Genomic DNA, 26,600 nt, shown 5'->3' with positions numbered 1-26,600 from the left:
CTTGCTTCCTAGCATGGGAAAATGGCACACGTGCCATTTTAGCAGGGCAGAAGTACAGGCCTGTGCTGTCTTCCTTGATAAACACTGGGGTGCACCTCCTTGTCCTTTAGCACTTAATCTTAGACCTAAAGCAGCAGGGTTGCATGCCGGGCTGCAGGCAGGTAGCAGGATTCCATAGCCAGCTGACCATGAAGCACTGCCTCCTTGCTCCTCAGGTGTGCTTGGTTGAACATTACCTCCCAACACCCTTCCGATTACGGGGCAAATTATTGCATGGAAATCTTTTGAGATAAGGTTGTTGTTGAGAAACCAGCTCTTTTAAATGCTATTCATTTAAGAAAACCCACCATATTATGCTTCAAACTTCAAAAATGAGTTAAAGCATCATTCCCTCTAGTTATTCATTGTCATATTGACACTTCTGCTCTATGCTGATTTGAAAATAGAGTTTATTAAAGAGGCTCTCCCCCAGCAGGTATTTGGATCGTATGAATCTGTTGCATTTAAAAGTATAGATGTAAATAGATTCAAAGCTCGTTAATAACAACGAGCTTTATGGGGAAGAAAAACCAGAGGAAGAATGTTACCGAAATGTTGGCCTCAATGAATAAAAATTGGACTGTTTGTACCATGAGAAAATGAGATAATTACGGCTATAAAATCCTGTGCTCCAAGAATGAAAACAAACAGCACACACGCTATGTGGAGATGGGAGGGAGCCATTATATTAGGATAGATTCCTTGTCATCGTTTCTCCATCATTATTTTTTTTAATGATGTGGGGATTTTTATCATTATTTTGTTGTTGTTATTAAGAACTAAAACTGCTGAGAATGTTCCTGGCAGCTCTGCAAGAATAGAGGGCTCAGTTTACAAACATTGGAGCCCAAGAAAATATCTGGGAAGCAGTAATGTGGTGTTTGGATCCTACTGCTAGGAGCAGCTTTCCATGCATTTCTTACGCAGCGTTGCAGCCATCTGGCCAATAGGGGTCCATTTATCTGCTGACAAATGAAGATTTGTTATCCTGTCCAATTTGGAGGCAGCCCATTTAAAATTCACTTCTAGGCTCGCTCTTCAACTGAGCATAAAAAGTCATTAAAAAAAACAAAACATGTCAGAACAAAGGGGTAATACACCAGCTCCACGCAGCACAGTAGCAGCAGAGGCTGTTAGATTCCTTTAAGTGGCAGCTGTTTGGTTTCCTCTGATACAGGTTGGGCTGGTGTTGCACAAACCCTATGGGATCGGTCTGTAAAGTACAGCATTTTCTGTGGAGCCTCTGAAATCCTGCTACAGACAGTACATGTGTCCTGCTCTAACACCCAGTGGAAATAAAAAGCTGGAATTATATGCCACTAACTTAATTAATTGCATGTCTCTGTAGTTAAGCTCGAAGGGTGGAAAGCATTGCTTTAAAGATGACCTACAGAACAGGTGAGCAAGTGGCTGCTTGGGTGCCACTTCAAAGGGGAACACCCAAAGAGGCAGGGAGGGAAAGCTGCTCCTCAGCTCCCTGCTTCCTCCTGGCAGCCTGGGGCTCTGGAGGCCAAACAAGCTGGAAATGGCTCCTTTCTGTTGTTAGTTACACAACCAGCCCCCAGCAAATTAACCTAGAGGTGGAGCAGCCCTATGATGTTCTCCTATTAACCTGTGCCTGACATGGCTACTGAGAGGACCTTCCCTACCTTTGGTGGTTTTCCCTTTCTGGCCAAGGCTGAGCCCTGGTGCAGACAATGAGCAGCGCTGCCAGCTGGGGCACACAGTCACACAGCACCTGTTGGCCACTCAGACCTTTGCAATCACTCCAGATTTGCGCCTTTCTGCTGGAGCAACAGAACACGTCTTTCTTTCTGCCCCTTTCTGCCCTTTTTCTGTCTCCTACAGCATCAAAACTGCACAGTTATTTCTTTAAGATAAGTTGAAGCTCCCAGAATTGTGCCCTCGTGCAAATCCTCCTGTGCATTCTAAGCTTTGCCTTTGAGTCGTTACACCATATGCCATGCATTGACCCTAAGCTGCCAGATTGCCGTCTGCATCCATTGCTGATTTCTCCCTCTGCTCTGCCCATGGCTTTGTTGTGGTTTTGGGACTTCAGTCTGGGATTTGCTTGTTCCCTATTCTCAGGGTTATACAAGTATGTCTGCACCCTTCCCTTGTCCTCAGGTGTCAGCAGTCAGTGATCACTTTAGCAGGATTAGGTATAATTACTAAAAAAGGATCAAGAGGGAATTGATGCATTTGGTAACTACCTATTTTTACACTTACTTTATCTGCAGTCACACCTGCACTGAGTATGAAACTGAAATGTCATCCGTGCCCAACTTGTACAAAACGTTGTCATTAGTGCTGTAAGAATTAGCAGCCAGCTCATGTAGTCAGCAGCAGCAAATATCGTCAGACAGCGTATAATGGAAATCTGGGAGAGCCAATATTTAACGTCTTAAAATGAGAAGAGCATCCAGGGGAACTTTTGCAATCACTTCGCTTGAATTCAGTATATATTCAAAAAATATGAAGGTAAATACTGAGGTATTTTCATCAGATTGCTTGAAATTAATCTTTGGAAAAGAAGAAAAAAGAAAGTAATCCAAGAATGAACCTTTGAATAATGGAGAAACAGGGGGTTCGTATTGCTGTCACCCTAACGTGTGACACAGAGAGATGGATGAGTTAGAAATAATTCCATTTTCATGTGTAAACCATTTGAATCCCAAATGCTTTCATATTACCTGCTGTAGGCCTTGACACTGCAAGTTAACTTCGGGTAATTTAATACGTATATAAAAAGCAGGACAAAACCCCACTGAAATGTGGAGGTCTGGTGTGGTCTGGGCTTCCCTCCCACAGCTGCTTCCAGGGCTTTTCTTTATTGCTGAGCATTTCAGAACGCTGCTTCCAACTCAGCTCTGTGTATGTTATGTAAATGACAGAGCAGCACCAAACTTCAGACCATCAGTAGCTTTCCTTTGCTGTGTTTGGGGAGACCTCTGATGTTTTTAAAGCTCACTTCTGAGTAATCACAGAACACACAATTCAAAGAGTGTCGCAAAGTGACACCCCCGAAGTCTTTAATTAAAGTGCCTTAATCTCTAGCAATCTCTACATACATAGGCAGAAAGTAGCTGTCTTTAAAACGTACTTTGAACTGCCATTCATATAGAAATCAAAGATCTGTAAATGAAACTTGGTGTGCTAGACGTGATGAAGTTGGACTGGAATGCCTCCTTGTTGGCATAGCCTGGTTTTCCTGGTGCTGCCAGCCCTGGGAGTGCATTCCTATTGAGATTTATTTATAGAGGGTGAACATTAAAAGGTTCTGTAAAAATAAATGTATCAACCATGCATCATCTTAAAAACATTCAAATATAGATTTGGGCACGTCGTGGAGAATTGCTCCTCCCATTAGTGAGTACTTTTCTGCCATTAAGCAATTGCAGTGTCTAATGAGCTGTTATTTTGGGATGTGATTATAAAACTTGTATTTCTTTTTATTGTTGTTGTTTTTTTAATCTGGTGAAGTGGGTCAGACAACTGGATGCTGTGTAATGATAATCCTTTCTCCTTCCTGGGTCCTGTCATTAACAGGATCTGCTTAATTCAGCCCTCCCTCCTTGCTGGCAGTGCAGCAGATGGCCTTCACTTTCTTTTCTGTGCTAAAACGATGTTGGGAAGCTGCATCTCCCCAGCATTAAAGGCTGATCTTAGGATCACTGAGGTTGGAATAGACTGAGATCACTTAGTCCAGCCTCTAACCCACCACCTCCATGGCCTTTGTTGGGTGGATGCTCTTTAGCATCATTTCCTCCTCTTTCTCAGTTCTGAGGCTCTCACCTACAAAAGTTCCCCAGCATTACTGAAGAAATATAGACATTCTTGTCTATGTGCTTTGTTAGAGATGTCCTGAGTTTGGTTACTACCAACAATGTGTGCAAGGGAGCCCAAAGGGAGACGAGCACTTCTTGATAACGCTGCGTTCTCAAACATCAGCACTGAGATGTTTTAGACATTTGGTTTTGATTTTCCTTCGGCTGCCTGTGGAGCTCACCAGACTAGTTTGGGCTGAGAGGAACAAGGCAGTGCAAAGAGCTTTGGCTTGCTTTAAATGTGGGTAGTCGCGCTGTTAGGATGCAGAGTTACATTCTCAAATGCTGTGTGCTTGTGTGCTTGGCTTTTTGCTTTTCTCTCTCTCTTTTTTAAGACACTTTCTCTTTCCCTTTGTACTGTTTTGTTTAGAGTGATAGCTTTAGAATATTTTTGTTTGGGATGCTGTTATCTGTTGTTTATAAACTTTTGAAGGAGAGAAATACCTGTGGCCTTTCTGGGGTCTAATTCTAATGTAGTGTAAAGGAGCCACTGCAGCAGTTGAGGGATCCTGGTGCTTTGCCCCAGGAAAATGAGAGCTAACACCACTCGGAGCTTTGCTCAGGGAAGAGAGCTGAGCCATCAGCTTGTCCCAGCCCACCCTGCAGGGCCTGCAGCCCTCCTGCCCACCTTGGAGTCCTTCTGTTTGACTTCTTGCACTTTATCCAAAGCATTCTTGCATGGGGGGCCCAAACCTACACAAATGAATGCTTTTCTATCTTCTTATGCATAAAAGAAAGCCCTTTGTGTGATTCTGCTATGCAAAGGCATGGGGAGGTTTTCATGGCTTTAGCATCTGGCCAGCGAGCTCACACTGCTTTAGCTGTATCCTGCAGGTAAGGAGCCTCTTCTGGGCCAACCTCAGCTTCTGCAATCCCAGACTTACTGCTGATTTTGTCTAACATTGGCCCCTAAAAATGGAGCTGCATACACTGAATGCATTTGTGATTGGCCTTCAGTGAAGCATTTAAATGAGAAGCTTGTCTTGTTCTAGCTGATATCTTACTCAATATATCCCCTCTGTTGCTGTACATGGAGTAGACTCTATGTTGATTGTGGTTGAGTATTTTAAAGTAATAGAAAACAGACAGAAAAAAAAAATTGTTGCATGTTTAAGAAAATCATAAAATGAAAGAGGAAGTGCATCATTTATTATAACACCATGTAGACTAATGAAAAACATACTGCGGGCTGGAAATTTGTAAAGAGCTGAGCTCCAAAAGTTTCCATTCCCAAAAATGCCTTGGGGCCTCCCGCTGTAAGCTTGTGGCTAAAGAGGCCCTATGGTAAACTGACATAAAAAATAACTACTCCATAAACATTCAGCTCCTGTTTCACAATAGCTGCAAATAAGTTTTTAGAAAGTGTTGCCTGTTGATACTGAGTGTGCTTAATCAAAGTGAAAGGAAGGGAAGTGGTGCATTTACGGCTGGAGTATCGAATTGGGAATTAAACACTGGGGAGATGGTTGCTGGGTGCAGAAACGTTGTGATCGTTGTATGGAGGAGAAAATGAAGAAGTTGAAGTGGTTTGCTGAGAGCCGCAGAGCAGCACTCAGTGCTGGCAGGGCTGGTGTTAGCATTAAATAATTCCTGGCTCTGGTCCTTTGCTCATTAAGCAGCGAGAGCAGCGCGCTCTGGGCAGCCTTCGTCAGTGCGTAAAAGCCTTTCATGTGGGCTGTGGGCTTCCAGTGTTAGCTGCCGTGATGGCCTGCTGGTGGAGGTGGGGAGGAGAGCATTACTGCTTCGATTCCTTCTTGGCAGGGATGGACAAGCAGCAGAGATGATGCCATTTCAGTTGTCCAGGTGTTGATGTTCCTCCAGTCTGTTTCTGCAGTTTCTCTGGATCTCAGGGGTTCTCTTGCCTGGCAAAGAGTCCTTGAGTACCTGAGGATCACGAGCTGTATCCCCCAAGTATAAATTTCCCCAAGTTTTATCTGTAGTACTTTGGAGGAATCTCTATTGAGCCTACATGGTGACCTGTTTGTGAGCTCTGAGGAGGAGACCCAGCTGGAAGTGAACACCAACTGCCTTCACTGACCCCCCCGGGGGACTATGTAAATTTGCCAGTATAATTTCACAAAAGTAAATGGAAAGTCTAGAAATCACAGTGCTGGTCAATACTTTCACTGTTGTACATTGATTAAAGAAAGATATATACAATAATGCCTGTACTCACATGAGGTGCAGCCCAGAACGTCACTCGAAGATGGAACCACTGGAAGGGAAAACAAAACAAAAAGGTGAAACAATTGCTTGTAAGTGGTTGAAAAGCAAATTTCATCCATTCTGATAAAGAGAAACAGGTTTCATTTATCTGTTCCCCTCCACCATACCACACTTTTCAGCACTTTTTAATGGTGTTTACAACACACAGTGCTGTATTAAAACGTTGAGAACAGAATTGTTTGCAATGTTTGGCATTGAACTGCTGCACTGACTGACTCAGCACTGCCACTGAATTGATGGGAGAGTGAGTGAATCACTATGGTATCAATGGCTGTATTTACATATTTGAGGTGAATCGAGGTTCCCAAACAAAAGTTGTGTATTGATCTGAAGACAGATGCACACAGCTTCCTTCTCATTGATGTCACATGTGCTGGGTGAAAGCTGAAGCAGAGCATTCCTAGTGGGAAAAGTGATGGAGAGCGGGTAGGTGAGTGAGCTGCAGCCACAATGAGGAGGGGGTGTGTGGGCAGCGTTTCTGTGTGCTGATGTGACTTCTATGTATATATTCATAGAATCATAGAGTTGCTCAGGTTGGAAAAGACCTCAAAGATCATTGAGTCCAACCGCAACCTGACCACACCACCCTAAATCTAACAGCCCTGCGCTAAGTCGTGTCCCTGAGCACCACATCCAGGGATGGTGACTCAACAATTAAAGACCTTTAAGTATTTCAGCTTAGAAAAATGAATGAACCTATCATGTCAAATGTGTGTTTTCCCCTGAAAAGAAATATCAGTTAATTCAAAGGTACTTAACTGTGACTGAATGTTGAGGGAAACTGAATATTTGCAAAGAAACATAGTGAGAGAGCAGGCTGCACAGGTTCCTGGTCTGCAGGCCATCCAGCACAGCACTGCAGGAGATGTAGTGTTGTGTTTGCTGGCACTGCTGCCCAGAGCTGTGTCTGTGTGGTGTCAGAGCCCCTCTGTCCCCTGATGGGGAGTGGAGCTGGGGCTGTGTCGGGGCACTCTGTGAGAAGCCTCAATTGCTTGGCATTGGTTAGTATGGCAGGAGAAAACCTTTTGTAATTAAGTCACCCGTGTGTTTTGCACAGTGCTTAATTCCCGCGCTGTGTGATCGGATGAAAATAAATCAGTAGCAATTGCTTGGCAGCAACCTCCTGCAATCGGCCCGCGATAGCATTAAGTGAAGGGGTTTGGCGAGGACACGAAGACCTTTCTTTTTTTTAATGTTCTCATGGGATCTTTCACTTCCATACAGCCGAGCGCCCAGCCGGCCCCGTGGCCGTGATGTAACATTGCTGTCCCAAGGCTGTCCCAGCTGCGGGGTGTCACAACCTCTATTTCCTTGGCTTAGATTTGCAGTCTGACCATATGATTCAGATGAACCACGACTGCCCTCGCTTTAATGTGATCTGTTTGGTTTGAAAACACCATTGTGTGCTCCAAGTTTGAGCTCCTAAGCAAATGAAGCTGATTTGCACTGATGAATGGGGAACGCTTACCAGCCTGACGAAAGAAGAAAATCTGCAAGGAAACCTGACACAATTTTTAACTCATTGGTGCCAGTGGAAATACTTCAGTTACCTTAAAAAGAAAAACAGAAGGTTTTTAAATAAGAGGTAATCCTGAAGCTGATTGTAGCTGTGCAGTCAGTACTTCTAAGAGCAATTGCATGTGCTCATGGAGGTGCTGCTGCAGGCAGGTTTCAGGAGGGAGGCTGAGGAGCAAAACTGGCTCTGTGTTAAATATGTGACTTCATGTGGACTCCTGTTCTTGTGCAGCTTACAGACGGGCTTTTGGATCTGAAGGAAAGCCAACTGGATTTGTAAAGATTTCTTATTGTATTCCCTGGCTCTGTTCTAATCGCCAGGAAATATTAAGGCTGACAAGCCTGGCTTGATATGCTTCTCAGTGTTTTTCTGCTAGGTTACAGTGTGCAGAGCTCAGCCCAGGCACTGGTTTGCAGTCTCTGGAGCAGCCCTGCTGCCCTGGGTGCTGCGTTGTAGCCACATGTGTCTGCTGTGCATCCATACAGGCACTGCATGTGGCAGCATCAGGGTTTGATGCCTTTACGGGTGACTTGTGTATGATGGAAATCTTAATTGCACCAGCAAACAACTTTAATAGAGCTATGTCCTGATTGATTCTTGGTTCCTGTGCACAATGCATGTCAGCCCCTCTTTCTTCCCCACTCTTGGCATCCTCTGTCCCTCTGCGATGGAGGCACATCGCAGTTGGGCAGGGGGTTATTTCTTGTTGGTTTGTTGTTCCTTATCTAGGAGCACCTGAGTCATTAATACAGCTGCTTTGGAAACAAAGACGTTTGCAGTGTGTTACACAGAGTGGCACTTGGAGTGTTTTTAATATTCCCTGCTTGTGGATGTACAGCTTATGATAGTTGAATTAAGGATTTATAGTATACCAGGTCTCACATTCCAGGGCCGTTTGTTTCCATAGCCATACACAGAGCATAGCCTGGGTCATACATTTGTGTAGGTGAAATGAAGACTGATCAGAATTTTAATACTAAGGAAGGAAATGGTCGTGGGTAGTACACTACAGAGCAGAAGAGGCCTTCTGTTAATACACAAGAGTATTACTGTTTTCTTAAACTTTGCCTTGCTACCCAATTCCTGCCTGTGCCTAGAAATCATAACTCTGAGGCCACATTTGATAATGCTCAATGTGATCCTTGTCCTACTTGACATCATTTCCAGTAGTAAATATTATCTCGATTATAAAACTCCTAGATAATATCCTCATGCAGCTGAATGATAGGCAATGCTACAAGCTTTTCTGGATCAACAGAGCCATGATGCTGTATATGGCCCGGATTACTTCTGTCTCTCTTTACATTAGATGAAATCTTTAGACTGGGGGCTTGTCTCGTGAAATACTTTTGTCGTGACTCTGTGTTCCTCTCTTCGTGACATAAGCAGAGCTTTCAGTGTTGTAAAGGATTGCTGTGTGTGTGTGTCAGCGTGTGCTGCTCATGCTTGTTGCACATTTATGGCAGTGTTACCATTGCAGCGCCGAGTCACATTCTGGCGTTAGGACATGAAAACTGATGCTTGTCCCTCGGTATTTCAGAGTGTATTATTAGTGTGTTACAGCTGATCATTTTCTTACAAGGGGAATGAAAAACGTTCCCTTGTTTAGATGCTACGTGTGTATTTATAGGCCCAGAATGGCCAAATAGGGTGGTAAGAGTTGGCTGCTGCTGCTGTTGGTTTCTGTGGTTTTGTTTCATTGTCCAGAAGAAGTGACAACATTCTCAGCTCCATAGCACCCATCTGTGTGGTTTGTCTGATGTGATCCATCTCTTTACTTCATCCTTTAAATGGTCAGAATCCTCTATCTCAAAGGGTTCTCTATCTTGAAGGGTTTTTGTTTGCCATTCTCACACCTTCAGGCCATCACAGCAGTGGCACTCAGAGCCCTATTTGTCCTACTCAGTGGTTTCTGGACAGTCTATTTTGCAAGTCACTTCAGGTTGTTTCCCTGTTTCTTTGATGGCTTGTGTCTTGTGTTTGATGTGGCTTCCTTATTGTGTTCCATTAGGCGCGTTTGATTTCGCAGCTAAAAGGACTGAAGACTAAATGCTCTTTCTGTATGTGTGCGAGGTGTTTTGCAGCCTCGTTTGTTTAAATTCTGGTTATCAGTCTGGAGAAAGAGCCTCAGAAATGCTGCAAAACTTGTTGTCTTTGTAGTGGATTTTGTGCCTTCTCCTTTGCACCATTTTGTTGCATGTAGATTTTTTGCACTTTAGCCAAAATAAGATTGTTCTTATGACTTAGCTTCCAAATGTGTTGAAAGCGTATGTTGCCGTGTTATTTATTGTGTAGCACTCAAATAACTTTACATACCGAACCTATGCTAAACCAGAACTCATAAATGGCATCTCCTTCACTTTAACTTTCAAAGTATGTCTTAAATAGAAAGATATGGAGCAGCGGAGGGACACTAAAGTGCTCAGAGGGCTGGAGTACCTCTCCTATGAAGAAAGGGAAAGATCCCAGAGGGAACTGGGCTTGTTTAGCTTGGAGAAGAGAAAGCTTCGGGGAGGCCTCATTGTGGCCTTCCAGTACTTGAAGGGAGCGTATAAACAGGAAGGTAAATGGCTGTTTACAAGGGTGGGCAGTGATAGGACAAGGGGGAATGGTTTTAAGCTGAGACAGGGGAGGTTTAGGTTGGATATCAGGAGGAAGTTTTTCACCCAGAGGGTGGTGACACACCAGAACAGGTTGCCCAAGGAGGCTGTGGATGCCCCATCCCTGCAGGCATTCAAGGCCAGGCTGGATGTGGCTCTGGGCAGCCTGGGCTGCTGGTTGGTGACTTTGCACACAGCAGGTGGTTGGAATGAGGTGAGCACTGTTGGCTTTTTCAACCCAGGCCATGTTATGATTCTGTGATAAATCTGAAGCCCTACAGCTTGTGTCCTGCTTTAACAGCTGATCTTGGTGAGGGATGCAGACTAGATACCATGCTTTGGCAGGGTTATGGACATGGCTTCTATCTGGCCCTGCTGCAGCACAAGAACCTTTCAGCCTGCTTTGACTGTCATCCAAATAGAGCCTCATTCTAAAAGTCTAAAATGAAACCAGAAGATAGTAAGGCTTTCTCTATGGGGGATGAATTTCAGAAGGCTGCAGAGTCCCATATGCACTTTGAAACAGGTGATGTTTCCAACAGCCCTCAGTGTGGGATTGAAAGCAGTTGTTTTATTTAGAAGGCAGGCAGTGGTTTTTGTGCTTTCTTTTTGGTCATGCATTTTGCATAGACTTTAACACACGTTTTGCTACTGCTGTGTATTCCTTTCACCTTCATGATGTGTTTGACTCTTTTGACTACATATTTTATCATACCTTTTCCTCCCTGTTTAGCTCTTAGTTCCTAAAGCAATTCATTCCACCCTACCAGGCATCTTCACAACAACCTGTTGGAAGGGTCTGGCTCGGACCAGCTGAATGTCTTTAGGGTGTGATGAGATCAGCCTGAATTTGGCTCTGTGTTGCCTGAGGGGCAAAAAGTCCTTTTGAAATAACTTGTTCCCTTTCTAAATAGGTAACTAGCCCAAAGCATTTCAAATATTTGTTCAACCCTTCAAATATTGGTTTAAGTTTATAAAACAAATTAACCTGATGTTCAAAGAATTAAACGTTTTGTACCTGAATGCTCTTCTGTGTCATTGGTCCCATAGCAATGACCCTCGGTACTTAGGTCAAAATGAAAGAGCCCTCTGGTGAAAACAAATTGCTTTTGCAACTGGGAGGAATCTTATCGCTTATTGGCTGCACATATTAAAATGGTGCAGGGGTGTGTTGGAATTTTAGTAGTTTCACCTGGGAAGGCCTGTTCAAATCATAGTGCTCTTTAAAGCTGGTAACATGAGGCATTTTCTTCATGCAGAATAAAATGCAGAAGCCAGCCAGTGAGTGCTATAAATTCAAGTTGCTAAAAACCTGACAGCTCCCATCGGAGCCCTGTCTGCTTCCGTTGCTGTTTGTTTCCTGGATGTGGTTTGGAGCTCTGGGTGGCAGGAAGTCGTGGTGTGTGCCGGGTCGGGGAGCAATAGCAGCCTGAGCACATCTGAATGGAGGGAAGTGTGGAGCAAGCAGCTCACCAAGGGGGGCTGAGAGCAGAGAGGGACCCACCTGGTGTGGGAAGAACTAAAGTGTTGTGAGAAGGGGAAATCCTTATGCCTAAAAACCTATAGATAGCTACATTGCTTATCTGTTGTCTATGTTTGAATTTACTTGCTTGTGTCTAACAGAAAAATAGCTTTTTCGAGATGTAGTTATAGCAAAGGTATTTGATCCTTGATGTCCCTTTCCTGTTTCAAATGCTCACTCACTGAATCGCAAGGGTTAGAAGAGTTGGATTGGATTAAAGATCAGTGATTATTTGGGCTGGCAAGCAAAAAGTCATCACTTCCTTGTGCTTGAAAGGAAGGATACACATGGCAATGTTAAGTATTTTACACTTCTGTTTCTCTCAAGGAGTGGTTTCTTAAGCAGAGTGCAGAAGAGATCCCATGAGCTGTCCAGCCATACAATTGCCCCCTTTATATCTCCTCCTTTGCTGCCACAGCCATTCCCAGACTTGGGTTTAAAGCAGCTTTTGGTGGGTGTCATGGTTTGGCTATAGTTTGGTCATGGGATGGAGAGGTTTTTTGAACCCAGAGGTGTTTACAGGCTGTACCAACACTGGGGCCAATAGGGTGGGAGAGGCAGGAAAGTGCAGAGTGTGTCTTCCGGCAGCAGGACCACCTTATGAAGGCTTAAATCATTCCTGAAACTATTACCTGAGATGCTGATGTTCACCAAAACAATTCTGTTTAGAGCCAGAACAGAGCAGGTCGCCATGCAGTCTTTTACTGCAAGCAAAATATACCACATCTAATTTACAAGCATATTGTTTGGGCTGCTGCTGTCACCGTGTGACTACATTTCCTCCAGTAAGTTAATGATTTCTATTTCTATTAGAATATAATATGGACATTTCAATGTAAGGTGGGAAAGGAAGAAATCAGAGCTTGGGGTAATGACATTAAGTGCTTAGGCGTACAGACAGCTTAAATGGACTCACAGCTGCTTAACATGTGCCCTCTGCCTGAACTCGTTCTATCGCTCCGAATCTGACTTCTCTCAACATATAAAAAGTTGATGTGATTGATTGCTGGTTATACAATACTTGTCAGGGTGAACTGAATCACTGTGTATAGGTTCAAGAATATAGAGAAATAGAGCTGGAAGAAAGAATCCTGACATTTTTTCCCTATTCATTAAGCTCACTTAAAGTGCCTCTTTTTGTTTGCTGGAGTTCGTGGTTGCTGGTTTTGCTAAACAGAAATTGCTGAGTGATTTAGAGAACATCTCCGCTCTTTTGTTTGGATTTCATTTGCAGAACCAGTTAGAGTTATAAAGCTGTCAGCTGAGGAACATTCTATATGTTCTGTCACTGAGGGCCTCATGTACATCATGTACACAGTTCATATTTTTCTCATCATTTTGTGTGACATTTGGGTTCTCCAATACATATTACTGTGCTGCTTTGCACCAGCGGGTAGAACACGGCCATCCCTGCAGCCCCATGGCCTCCTTTGGAGCAGGAGGAACCTTCAAAGTAATTACAAAATCCCATTGCAGATGTAGCAGAGTGTTGTCTGAGTGGCTTCGTGCTGTTATTCGGGCTTTCTCTGGTGCAGGGTTTGCTGGAGGTGCACTGGGGCTGTGTGAGCACAGCCAGCTGGGGCAGCCGCAGTAACCTGCAGCAGAGCTGCCTTGCAAAAAGGTGCACAAAGCAAATTAGTTTGGGAATGTTTGAATTTTTTTTGGTCTAAAGATGACTAAGCACTGTATGGAAGGAGTGAATGTCATTCTGTAAGACGCATTTCTGGCTGAACATATGCCTGAGAGTGAGGAAATGTTAAGCTGAGGAGATCCAGGAGATCCATCACTGCTTTATATTTGTTACTTTGGGCGAGTTGTGGAGTTTGCCTTAAAACTGCCAACATGAACCACACTTCCTGCCATGAAAGCAGTCAGGAGCTTTTGATGAATCAGAATATTATCTTTTGTTCCCACTTGTATCCCAAAGCTAATTATAGGAAGATCTGAGCGTATAGGTACAACAAATACAGTGATGTTGTAAACATTTTCCAAGGCAGGAAAAGCATGAATCATGACACTGTACATAACTTGAAAGCTGGAGCTGGTCGTGGATTTGCACGTCGTGCTCATGTAGGGTGGAAGGGAGGTCGGCACTCCCAGGCTGGCCTGGAATTCTGTGAGTCAATTAACAGAAGTCAATGGCAGATTTTGTGGAAGCATGAAGGAAATGCAGAGTTTGTGCAGGGGATTTGTAAAGATGTAAGAAGTGAAATGTTTTTGTCTTGGTATGTTGAGAGGAAGCCAATAATCTCCAGTTCTATCTTGCAGACTTCCAGTAATGGTTTTAACTCCCAGTATTCCAGGGGGAAATACTGATTCCTAAAGATGGCTTAAAAACTAAAAGGGAAAAAGGGGGAACCTCTTCGCCTGAACAGATTTTCTTTTGATTCAAAAATTGCAATTTTCTTTAAAGCATTTTAGGGAACATCTCGATGTTTAGCTGAATTCTCAATAGGAAAGTAGAGCAGCGTAAAACCAAAGTGAGTTATAAATTCAGTTCACATAAATCACAGCATTAACCTTATAAATACGTGTAAGTTGGTTATTACTGAATGACATTTTATTGTAGGATACCTTGCTAGCTGCCTTAATTTCAAAGCAAATGCCAACCACAACTTGCTTTGTGCCTCATTCACTCTTTAGCATGGAGTGTGGAAACACAAACAGCTTTTATGGAGTTGTTTTTTACTAAACAGTCGACAGGTTTTAATGTAGGGTCTTAAATTATAATTGTTATTCAATTTTTTGCACCTTCTCCATAATGAAGGCACACGTGATGCTATAAAAACTCACAGCAGAATTAAGGGGAATGTTGCTAATTGGGATTCAGGAAGAGATTGCACTTTAATGTCAGAGACTTTAAGAATGCAGAAGCTGTGGATGGAGTTTTCTCAAGGAACTCTGAGGAGACCACGTGAAGCTGGCAAGTCACAGAATCACAGAATCACAGAATTATCAAGGTTGGAAAAGATCTAGAAGATCATCTAGTCCAACCATTACCAATACTTCCCAGCTAAATCATATTCCTCAACACAACATCCAAACGTTTCTTGAACACTCCCATGTTCGGTGACTCCACCACCTCCCTGGGCAGTGCATTCCTGTTCTTTCTTCGTACCATCTGTGTTTGGTCAACCAGTACAGCTTGGGCTGAGGAAGGACTCAACATGAGCCGGCAATGTGTGCTCGCAGCACAGAAGGCCAACTGTATCCTGGGCTGCATCAAGGGTGGGGGGATGGAGCTATCTGAGCAAAGCATTCTATGATTCTGAGTGGGAGAGCAGCAGGCAGGCCGAGAGGAAGGTAACAAAAAGCTTCTTCCTTAGTCAAACCTATTGGAATTACAAGGTAAACCACCTTCCTTGGGGATCAACACACATCCGTTTTTCATTTAAGAATTAATCTTCAGTTTCACTAGTCTTTCCTATAGATTAGGGAAAAATGCACCTTTTCTAGCTGTATATTTAGTTACGTTCCATTTTTTCTTGTCAGGATAGGTACATCACAGGGAAGCTGTCACATGAAACTGAGCAGACTAAATATACTCGACTGAATGACTCCAGCACTGTCAACACGATCCTCTGGTGTAATTAAGAAAGGAGATATCTCAAAGCTTTACAGTATTCAAGAAATATCAGATCGTGCTCATTCAAAAGGGATGGAAACACTCTTTTTTCCCAGTGCAGACACAAGTATTATGTTTCAGCCAGGACTGCCTGCCCTGGAGTTCAGCACATCCCAAGAGCTGCACTTCCTTGTTGTCATCACTGTTGAATTTCACCCTCTTTGGAAGAGTTATTCAAATCGTTTTGTAGAATTCCAGACCTTTCCTTTCATCGAGATGTAGATAGGAGAGATAAAAATGAAGTGTTTGTCCTTCTGCCTTTGGAAGTATTTCACCTACTTTGGTGCTGGTTGCATAATCTTATGTGCTGTTCTCAAAAAGCTCTTTTGCCTGTACGTTTTGTTGTATGGACAATTGGTGTGTGTTATTGGGAGCTCTCAGGTATACTGAAGGTAGCTGAGGGTGAAGTGCTTCTAGTGATAAGAGACTACCAAGGCTAGCTCTAAATCTGTGATTCTAGTAGAAATGTGGGAAAGACATTGGGCCTATTTTGTTGCATCCAGCTCAAGGAGGCAACACGGGGTTCTTCCCAATCTCCACAGTCTAAAGGAAGAGTTTGAAAGATTGGGTCACTACTGAGTGAATCTGCTTAAATACCATGGGCACAACTGAAAAACGTGGACAAACCTTGCTCTGTGATACGGCGGCCACAGTATCTGTGTTTGCTTAAAGCTTCTTCTAAGAAAATGCATGGTGCTTTTTTTCTTTCTTTTTCCTGTTGTGTGCTTGAAAAGAACACAATCTGTTGGCAGTGTGAGGGAATCTCAGTCCACTTCACTACTGACAAGTACTGCTATGAACAAATCACCCTGTGCTCTGCTGTAAAGATAATCTTTCTGTATTCTGCTGGGAGGCTGATGGGGAGGAATATCATTAGAACTTGAATGATGTGCATTGTCTGTCCCACCCAAGCTTTTCTTTTTAGAGATTTTAAGAAAAGACTTCAGTGGGTTCCTTTGCATAAGGATAAATTTAGCAATAGAAAGCAGACCTGCAGGTGGGGGGGATGCAATTGCACTGGTGCCTTCAATGGGTGCTGCGGTTTCTGCAAGAGATCTCTGCAGGGACAGGCAGAGCACAGAACAGGTTCTGAAATCTGGGATAGTATGGTGAATTATGGGCCTGTGGGTATGTCCTAAATGTCAGAAGGAGCAACTTTGTATTCTGAATTGCTACTTTGGGTTTTTTTTGTTCTTAATGTTCTTCCATCTATAATTTTATGACCCTTTTTTTTCACAAAGGGTACAAAACTGGACTGATAAAATCAATTGAAAAACTTGTTGGTGTTTAAGGATTGCCCCTGCAATGTTTGTGCTGTCAAAAAGTTGGGGCAAACTTCTGTGCAAAAATAAGTCCTAAAAGGCTGTTTTGCAGGAAACAAGCAGATCTGCACCTGCCCCCACACAGCTGCACTTGCTGAGCTCTGGCCTTACACCCTGCCTTGTGGCACTGTATTGGGAGGCATGGGGAGAGCTGTCAGTCTGTCGTACCTTGTGCCTGCCTTGCAGGGGATGGAGGCTCTGCAGGTCCCTGCTGCTGGACTGTCCCATTGAGCTCCTGCCATTGCTGGGAAAGAGCCAGAGCCACCACCATTTTTGCTGACCGGGCAAAAGTCAAGCTTGGATTTCACCCTCTGTGTCTCGCTGGTGTCTAGGTAAATTATATTATTTAAAGCTGACCAAAAACCTGTGAAGGACTGGGGGGGTCTACAGTCATGACCTGCATCTTTCCCATTTTTGTGGGGCTAATCTATAGGAAAACAGCACGCACTGAATTCGCAGTAGGATATACAAGTGTTGGGTAAACCTATGTTGGTCATTCCTGGACAATGTGCCCCAAAGCCCCTTTAACTCTATTAAAAGATGGTTACAAACTCCTTTTTGATATAATAACCCAAGAAACCCATGTGCAAGCAAGTTGCTGTAGTTCGTGGTACAAACCAGCACATGGAGCTCGGTGCAAGTACAGAGTGTATGGCTGCTATGGTGATTAAAATACATAAATAACAAAGATAAGTATGGACCCCATTAGAAATTCATTACTGGCAGCCTCAGCGCGGCTGCGTCCCATCGCGGCGAGCAGCCCAGGGCTGTGCTCCAGCACAGGGGTTACGCAATGGCCCCGCACTACCTTGTCAGTGAGCAAATCCGACCCCAAACTGGCAAACAAAGGGCTTTTGTGCACGTTTTGTAGCTCAGCAAGGATCAGCGGCCCCATGCAAGTTTTCAGCAGGACGAGTTTAGTGCTGGCACACCTGGAGGGGATCAGGAGGGACGCGAGGTGCGGAGGTCCCGGTCCGATACCGGGCGCAAAGCAGAGAAGGATTAAATGTAGCTCCTGCTTACCTGGCTCTGTGCGTGCTGATGCGCTGCTGAGCGCCGGGCTGCCCTATGGTGTAGGTCGCTGTGAGCTGGGCTGCTGGCTGCCAGCTTGTCCCGCAGATCCGCAGGTCCCCTGGCTTGGCATCCTCACCAGGACGTGGGCTCCTGCCGGCTCAGCATGGCTCCTTCTCCTTCCCTGTGCCCCTCTACCATCCTCCTGCGGGGCTCTGCCCTTCTGGGTGCCGAGCAGTGCACTTGTCCAGTGAGCTCTTCCAGGAGGGATTGGAGCTGAGCACAACGCCGTGGTTCTGTGAGCGCTCCCTGCCCTCAAATCCCGGTGCGAGCACTGGGAGCCCAGCAGCTCGTCATGGTGATCCGAGTTTAACTTCAGGGGGGAGGGAGAAAGTGCAAAGCAAACTGAATGCTGTAGTGGAGGTTTCTCTCTTCCCCCACTGGGCCCCTTGCCGACTGTTTTTATTGATTTCAATCACTGGAGGCTAGCGAGCTCGCAGAAGAAACACTGTGTAATGTGTTCTTTCCTGGCTTTCATTAAAGAAACTCAATGCAGTGCGGTCACGCTGCCGAGCGCGCCTGGCAACCTGCCTACACCCTGTGGTACCTCTTTCATTGGAGGAGATGGAGCTCGTGGTTTGTTGGGTTTTTTTTGGTTGTGTGTTTTTTTACCCCCCCTCCCTCCCTCCAGCACTGATTTCAAAACAGCTTCTCCTCTGCCTCTACCTTCACTGAGCCCACAGCCAGATAGAGCTGGGGGGACAATGGTGTGATAGCAGCACCGGCAGCTGTGAGAGCCTCAGATGCTTGTGGATATCCCTCCATGCACTGCTGGTTATGGGGGGCTGCTGGTGAGCCACAGGGATGTGGATACAAATGCTTCCCCGGGGTTCCTTTTTGTTTTCTCCTTATTTCTCTCTTCCCCTGATTGGTGAATGTGGTTTAATTAAGAGTTCTTACCCTTAGTAAGCGAAATCCTTCTGCAAATATGCGAACATTCCTGGCAGTGCTGGGGTTGCAAATGAAGCAAAACTGCATTCCCCGAGCTGCAGTCGTGCTGTTGTCTTAAACATTTGTGTTGCATTCAGGACTCTGATACTGGTGGAGAAAAAATGAGAAATGGTCCTAATTTATGCTTTCGAGCTTCATCTGTTATAGTCTGTACTTTATAGGAGCAAACAATCTGTAAAGCGGAGCGCAACAAGCTCCTTTTGTAAGCCTTACTGCTCTGCTTTCATTTAATTTAGTAAATAGTTGGATTTCTTCTTATTCAGCAGTTCCTAATGATTACACTTGATGTGCTCTTTAGAATGGGGTGTAGGTCTATGAAACACGTAAAGATCACATCGCTGCTCATTGTCTGATCTCAAGGTGCACCCATTGCAAATGACAGCTGCAAATTCCAGTGCCCCCTGATTGCCGTGCCTGTGTGTGTAAGGACATGTTTGTTTTGCTCTTAACATTGACACAACTGCTAAAAAAAAACCCTTTCCTGGATCAGGAAGATAAAAAGCTTGTTCTTATTTAAGTCTGGCTTCCTGCAGAACTTGTTTGAGGCTTTTCTGCCTGGGTTGCATCCACACAAACCTTTCCAAATCAACCCAATGTAATGTATTCCCAGCGTTTCTGTTGCCAAGATCTGAGATGTCAACAACAGCTGGCTTTCGTGAAAAATGTTAATTATTTCTTTGTACGATATATAATTAAAATAATCTCCCTCTGTAAGTCCCACGGAGATGATACAAGGAAATGCATTTCTACAGCCATTCTCTTTGAATCAAAGCTTGCTTTCTGCGTGGCAGTGAAATGTTGGATTCCCTTTGTTTTCGTCAGGTGCTAAATGATAGAACGTAGTTATTTAAATCCAATCTGGCTCTGAACTATTTAGCGTCAGTTCTAGAGCCGTGGTTGCGGCACGGCTCTTTGGCAAGCCTCAAAGAGTAAATCATTTGTCAGCCTTTCTTCCATGAACCTTGCATCGAAGGATTTACCATCTCTTCTTCTTTGTGGGTTTGGACCCGTGGTTATAGATTCTGCTCTTTGCAGTGGAGCTGGCGGATGGCCGGGTATCGATCGGGCTGTGTGTGTTGTGTGTGATAGAAACAGCGTTCTGTGTGCTGCTGTGATAGGCAGGGCACACGTGGGCAGGAGGCTGTGGGTAGGCAGAGCGCGTTGTGTGAGGGGCAGCAAACAAAGCCCCTTTGACGTTGCTCTATATTAAAGGTTATGAAATAACATCGGCTTAATGAGCAAACAGAGCGGCACAGTGCTGCTACTGTGAAGCAAGCTGTATCCCCGCTCCACCTTCCTTCTCTTTGGAGTTCACAAATGTGAAGCCTTCTTTATAAGCCTTATTTGTCACTGTCGGGCATGCTAAAATCAATTCCCCTGCATTTCTGATGCTGCTTGCTTTGCTGCTCTGCTGGCAGAAGGAGATATCAGCCCTCTGACTTCTGGAGGAACGGGGCTCATTGGTACTAACAGTCACTTCAGTTTCCTTCCTTTCTCCAGCCCTCTTCCTGTCACCTCTGCCAGGTTTCCTCTTCCATCACCTCTCTGCTTTCCCAGTCCCTCTCACTGTTAGGGTTGGTATTCCTGGTTTGGAATTGCTTAGCAAGATTGCTTAATCAATCATAGAATCATAGAATGGCTTGAGTTGAAAAAGACCTCAAAGATTTCAACTCCCTGCTGTGTGCAGGGTCACCAACCAGCAGCCCAGGCTGCCCAGAGCCACATCCAGCCTGGCCTTGAATGCCTGCAGGGATGGGGCACCCACAGCCTCCTTGGGCAACCTGTGCCAGTGCGTCACCACCCTTTGAGTGGTGCTGCTACATCCTCTGCTCCCTTCAGTTTGCAATGGTTCCCCCTTTATGAGAGGTAAACTCATTCCTAAAGACAACCTGTAAAGTATTTAAAATACATGTGATATCTCCAGATAATGGATAATAATGGAAAGTGTTATCTGATCTCTAAAAGTGCCTGTAGAGTTTTTGAGTCGGATGTCTCAGCTTATTTATTTATGCTGTATTATGCAGCCTACATGCAAACTGGAAGTTTCGAGGCTGGCACTGCTGAAAGGCTCTATTGGCAATCGCAGACCTTTGCGTGCAGATTGATGTAGTGTAGCATGAACTCTTGCAATTTGCTTGAAGGCGTCTGAGCTCACGGCTTCTTTCCCTTGGAAGTACGACAGCGATTTTTCTGAGCACATACGCTCAAGATCTGAGGGCTCATCTCTTTCTCAACACACGGCACCCAATGGCAGTACCCCCTTCACTGCACCTTTTCAGGCCTTCTGGAATACTTCCAATGGAAGGCTCCCACCTCCTTAATCATGCCAGAGCTCTGCCTCTCCTCTCAGTGTCACTCATTCAAGTGCGCTGACCTGGCCTGACCTCATGGAGATGGAGACCTAATGAGCCCACGGCCCAAGGTGCTGCGGGAGCTCTCTGCAGGCTTTGCACATAAGCGAGCGTTGTGGTTTTCTTGTACGCACGTGTTTTAAATTTATCACGTCAATAAACAAGTGTATGGCACGCTCAAACAGGGACTTTACAATGGCGCAGCGAGGATAAATTGCAGCGCTACAAATTGCGGTGTCACGTTATAAATATAGAAGGAGACAACGTGGGATATTTATGGCCTCAGCACAGTGGAGTCCCCTGTTGGTTTTGGGGTTTGGTGGTTGGGTTGCTGTTTGTTTTTCTCTGTGTTGTTTTTAATTTAAATGATGAACTATTGCTAAAAATCAGCATCTGAATGGCTCACAGACTTTGGACGGGTCTATTAGAACAGCAGTCACACTAATGGTGCAGGGGCAGCAAGATGGAAACAGTGCTGCTGGCCTGAAGGAGAGATGCATCAGTAGAGCTCCATAGCAGAGGGAGTTTAAGCTGAAGGAAAAACAGTGAGGCTTCCCATTTCATTGGGTTTGCTTTGGGTTTGCTTGCTTTTGAGTCCCACATTCTGGGGAAGATTGGTTTCTGTTGTGCTGTTTTGTGTTTGTTTTATGATTGTGTTTTTTTTCTTTTAATTATGGTAAAACTAACCTTGGCTTCATTGGAGATCGTGCTCCCAAACTCACACATGTAATGAACCAGCTGAGACTTGAGGTTTTCACATTAAAAACCAGTCAAGGACAGATTGTGGTACACAGTGTTAATCACGGATCAAAGTGCATCTGCAACAAGAGATGTCTGAGCAAACTGCAGGACGTGTGCTGGGAGCTCCCAACAGGAGCTCATGAGTCTCATTTTGGATGGACCAAATGAGGGTATGTGCTATGGGAAGGGGACCTTGAGCTTCAAATCCTCACTCATTCAGCCCTGGAAAGGTTCCAGCCCCAAAAGGAGTACAATGCTCGTGTTTCAGATGGCCTGCAGTGCCCCAATTGTTATGCTGGAAACAAGCGTTGTGAGGGCCTGGTATTTATGTTGGGACCCACTTATGGGGAGGGAGCAACTTGTTTTGTTTTTAATGGAGCAGTTGGGAGAGGGATAAAAAGCTTTTTGATAATGTGAGGAATGCGTGGGGGAGGGGAAGGTACTGAGATAGCAGTTACTGTAAGTCCGAAGCAGCGGAGGCCTCTTTATCAGAGCAGCTCTAATGATGTGCCACAGGCACTTTATTTGAAAGCTTCGTGGCTTGCAGAAAAGTAAACAAATTCATTACATGATTTTTCAAAGCAGATTAAGCGCAGTGTGCCGTCTGTCGGGCAGCTGCTGTAGTCATCTTTTACAAACACTTCATACACGACCACCCTCAGTGCTCCCAGGGCTGTGTGCTGGGGCTGTTATTTCAGGGTGTCCCACCATGGCTTTTCCAATTGCTTCCTGTAGAACAGTTACATACTTACCTTCACCTGATGGTATTTCTTCGTAGCACGAGGTATGAAATGTTACCTACACAAATGCAACATACGTTGGTTTTTTGGGGTGGATGCTGGCTTTCCGTAACAAGAAATGAAAAGCATTTCAAACCAAACAAAAAAAGTATATCCTCTTTACTGCCATTTATTCTGACATCCACTTTCGCATCTTTTCTTGGTCTTTGAAAAGAGAGAGTTGAAAAGATGGGTCAAAGTAGGCTTGGCTAATGCAGGAATTGACACTGAAACAACATGTGGTCCTTGGCAGGTGGCTTTGCCAGATCAGACTGCATTCAGGTGCTTCCCTGTTTACCTGGCCTTGCTTTGAGGGTCAGCTTAGCAGCAGGTGAGTGCTTGGTGCTCATGCCTGGGAAGCATCAACCACAGCAAAGGCATCACAGTTTTGTTTGGGACCATATGAGCTCATAACTATCAGGCTGGATGTGACTCTGGGCAGCCTGGTCTGGTGGTTGCTGACCTTGCCCATTGCAGGGGGGTTGAATCTGGATGATCTTTGAGGTCCTTTTCAGCCCAGGCCATTCTATGATTCTCTGATGATCACCTAAGCTAGGAATTAGTGCCATCCCTTTGCTCTTCATCCTGGAAACATTCAAACCCAAAGTAAGAGTCTGTCTCATTTGCAAAACTTCATGGGGTTTTTTCTGTTGTTGCTCAATTGTTTCTGAGAAGCGGCACAGGAGAGCTGGTTTTGCTGTGTCCAAATCACCACCGCCTCCTGAGGTCCGTGGGGATACCCAGAAGGTATTTCTCTGTATATTCATGGAGGTCTGTGCAAGGTGATGATCAGAGTACTCAGAGCACTGCAAAGGTTAGATCTCTTCAGAATACCCAACAGATCTGAAGGCCTGGTGGATCTGATATTTGTCCTTGTAGAGCATCACTGAGGAGAAGCAGTACAGGCACTGCTAGTTTTGGACTGCAGAGTGTTTGTACAGGAAAACAAAACGTACTGGGATGTGGAAATCACAGGGGGATGTTGAGTAACAGCCATTCAGCTGGAATTTTTCATGCTTCCAGTTGGTACTTAACAAACCAGAGGGACTGCTGCCTGGAAAGACAAATGAGCAGTGCTGGGAATCACTGGGGTATGCCTCGGCTTGTTGTGGAGCAGCTCTTTGTTTCTCACCCTGATAAACTCAGTGTGTCTGCTGAATGCTCCTCTCCTGTACGTGAAACAAATGTTTTCATTTCAGTATGGTTATGCATGTATTTTTAGAGACTGGGTTTTCAAGATGAATTAAGAACTGCGTTGTCTGAAAACACGTAGAAATTCCAACCTTTGTGAGTTCTATGTGTAGATGTGTTTATGCAGGATCGTGCATATGTTTACCCAGGGTTGCCAAAGGATCTCCAAGAGGTATGGGAAGAAGATGGTAGACGTCACATCTTCCCTTCTGACAAAGGGGAACTCAGGCCCATGATTGGAAGGCAGAGGTTTTCTCAGTCCAGGACAGTGTGATCTTACAGTCCCAGTCCTAAAGGAATGTTATTCCCATATACATGTGTATGTGCTAAAAAATTCCATACCCTCCCTCCACTGTGAGCAGCCTCTGCTGCTCATATCCCTTCTTATTACAAGAGCACAAACAGCACAATAAATCTTGGAAATATGTTTAGTACCGAGCAAAGGAAGTGCTTGCTTTGATTGCTGTACTGCTGAGATGGGTGTTCTCAACTATAGAGGACAGAAAAGGCCTCTGCAGACTTCTGCAAGAGCAGCATTTACAGTTCTGTGAGCTGAACAGTGTAGAAGCTTCACATTGGTGTATGGTAAAATTATGAAGCCTGAAGCTGCTGGGTTAAAATATTAACTGTGCCCTCCCTTCAGTTGCATTTATGAATGTTTTGTTCACCTTGTTATAGAAACAGAATCACTTGATTTAAATGTTTATTGTTTCAGGCAGCAGATGAAGAGGAAGATCTTAGCCCAGAGGAAAGGAGGAAATTGGAAAGAAAATTTAAAAAAGAATGCAAGAAAGAAGAAAAAAAGCTGATGAGAGAAGCCGGAATCTCTACTAAGAAAGCAGAACCCAAGAAGCTGTCAGGATCTGAACTGGCTCTGGCCTATTTAACCAGGTAATGCTGCGAGCAGCACTGCAGGTGCTCTGTGCAGAAGCAAACTATAAACCATGCCAGGAATCCTGAACAAGCTGAACCAAGAAATAAAGTGTTAGAGGAAAGTGGTGCAGTTAAGTAATAAGCTAAAGCTTCATTCCAGTTGACACCCTTTCACCTCATTTTATGTATAGCACAGTAACAACTGAAGAATGTTGAGTACGGCACAAACATTTTATAGACAGACAGCTCCTGTCCCAGAGATCCTGTACCTGATATATAAATATCCCTGGATTAGCTGCACTCACAGAGATGAAGGGCATATTATAGAAAAGGTTGCATTGAGGTTGAACTAGTTTTATGTGCGCTGTTTTAAACAAAGGAGATTTGGGTGTTCTCTCTATGTAAGCATATTGCATTATAGAGTCCTCACTTAACCTAATGCATGATATTTGGATATTTGTAAAGTAAGACACAATTATGCCACCATTTTAAAGTGAATAGTTTATGGTGCCTTAATTCTGCATACCAAAGTATACAGGGAGTCCAGTGGCCTATTTCGGATCGGAAGCAATTACTTTAGCTAGCATACTGATTTAGAATACTTTGAATTCCAACATAAAGCAACATCTATGTTTAAAATAGCTGAAACAAAGCATTCATGGTACGCTGCAGACAGTAAGAGGTCATGTATAAGCAGGAAAGTAGTATTTATTTTTTCCCTGAACTACAGAATAGACCCTGTCTCTAAAACCTGCAGAGGGCTGGCGTGATACCAGCAGTGGGTTACCACGGGGAATCATTCCATCGCTGCATCTCTGGCCACGCTTAAAACTGAAGCATGCAGACTGTCTGAGTTGTTACTTACCACTCTCAGTGGGGAGGGAGGAAATTAATTGCATTCCAGGCAGAGGGACATGTGCTGCATTTTTGTTACATAACCCTCAGCACGCAGAGATAGCAAAACGACAATAATAGTTTTGATCTGGAAAACAGCTGGAATGGTTCACCACTGTTTTGAACTGCAGATGGATTGACAGTTATCTTTGAACCATCTGCTCCAACTCTACTCTGGTATGTGTGCGAGTAAGTGGCGGATCTAGAGATAATGGTTTTCAGGTTTGGAAGGCAAAGGAGCAAGCTGTGGGCTTTTGGGTTGATATTCTGCTTCTATCTGTATGGATTTGTGCCTTGTTAGATGAGAGAGTATGAAACTATATTTGAACTAATTTGACTGCAGTGTTTCACTTAACCTGCACCAAATGACCTCGAGCAGTATGCTGGCAACACAGCATGGGCTTGTAATAGCAGAGCCCCACAGCTCTGGGTATGGCAGCACGTTGTCTGGGGTTATGTCAGCAACAGATGGTTTGAATTTTGTACGCTTACCAGGGATAGCAGTAAGATGCTGAACTGCCAAATGAACGTAACCGTAGGGTGTGTTCTGCCCTGTGTGTCCTGTGACTTCCTTGTGTCCTTGGAGCCCACTGTAAAAGCCCTGACTCCTTCAGTGGGTCAGGGATTTCAGTCTGTTTGGTTTTGTGGGGCTGCAGGTGTGAATGACACATGGAGCTCATCCTACAGATGCGGGACCGCAGTGCAATGGGAGGTAAACAAAAGGCTGCTGTGGATTTATGGTTTGCCCCACCTACAGCAGAAAACCTGACATTAAATAACGCTAAGTGAGGTGGCATTTTAATTCCCCGATGACAAGTGAATCTCCTGCACTACAGGTGGAACTTGAAGTACCATATAATAATTAAGGCAGCCATTTTTATTAGTTAAGAGACTGACTGTTCACAGCACGAGAGCACAACTGAGGCTTCAGCTTTATCGGGAATTTGTTTCAGTTTTGATAACCTTCGAAGGAAAATGGGAACAGTAATTCACTGGAAGAGTTCTACTGCAAGTAGACTTTCGACATGCAAGGGAAAATCCAGCTTGTTTTGTAGGTCAGACATTTATTCAG

At 44.5% G+C, this 26,600-nt stretch overlaps 2 protein-coding genes across 6 annotated transcripts in view; one reads left to right on the top strand and one right to left on the bottom strand.

Moving 5' to 3' along the window:
* The window catches only part of GPR146 (G protein-coupled receptor 146), a 34,989-nt gene extending 16,785 nt beyond the window's left edge, over positions 1–18,204 (bottom strand). The window contains exons 1-2 of the mRNA XM_015876526.2: positions 17,701–18,204; positions 6,043–6,081 (exon numbers count right to left, since the gene is read on the bottom strand). The gene's annotated coding sequence lies outside the window, so the exon portion shown is untranslated. The remainder of the gene's footprint in view (positions 1–6,042; positions 6,082–17,700) is intronic.
* The window catches only part of C14H7orf50 (chromosome 14 C7orf50 homolog), a 93,062-nt gene that overhangs the window by 48,962 nt on the left and 17,500 nt on the right, over positions 1–26,600 (top strand). Inside the window, exons 1-2 of one of the 5 annotated variants that reach the window (XM_032447611.1) lie at positions 18,298–18,324; positions 24,477–24,652. In XM_032447611.1, the coding sequence (XP_032303502.1) occupies positions 18,313–18,324; positions 24,477–24,652 (188 nt within the window). In that variant the 5' untranslated portion in view covers positions 18,298–18,312. Of the gene's footprint in view, positions 1–18,297; positions 18,325–18,399; positions 18,540–21,840; positions 21,962–23,648; positions 23,742–24,476; positions 24,653–26,600 lie in introns of those variants that run through there. The other 4 variants (XM_015876535.2, XM_015876536.2, XM_032447610.1 and 1 more) reach the window with 4 other exon arrangements.

Source organism: Coturnix japonica, chromosome 14, assembly GCF_001577835.2.
Source record: "Coturnix japonica isolate 7356 chromosome 14, Coturnix japonica 2.1, whole genome shotgun sequence".
Lineage (NCBI taxonomy): Eukaryota > Metazoa > Chordata > Aves > Galliformes > Phasianidae > Coturnix > Coturnix japonica.
This window is presented reverse-complemented; position numbering and strand designations above follow the sequence as displayed.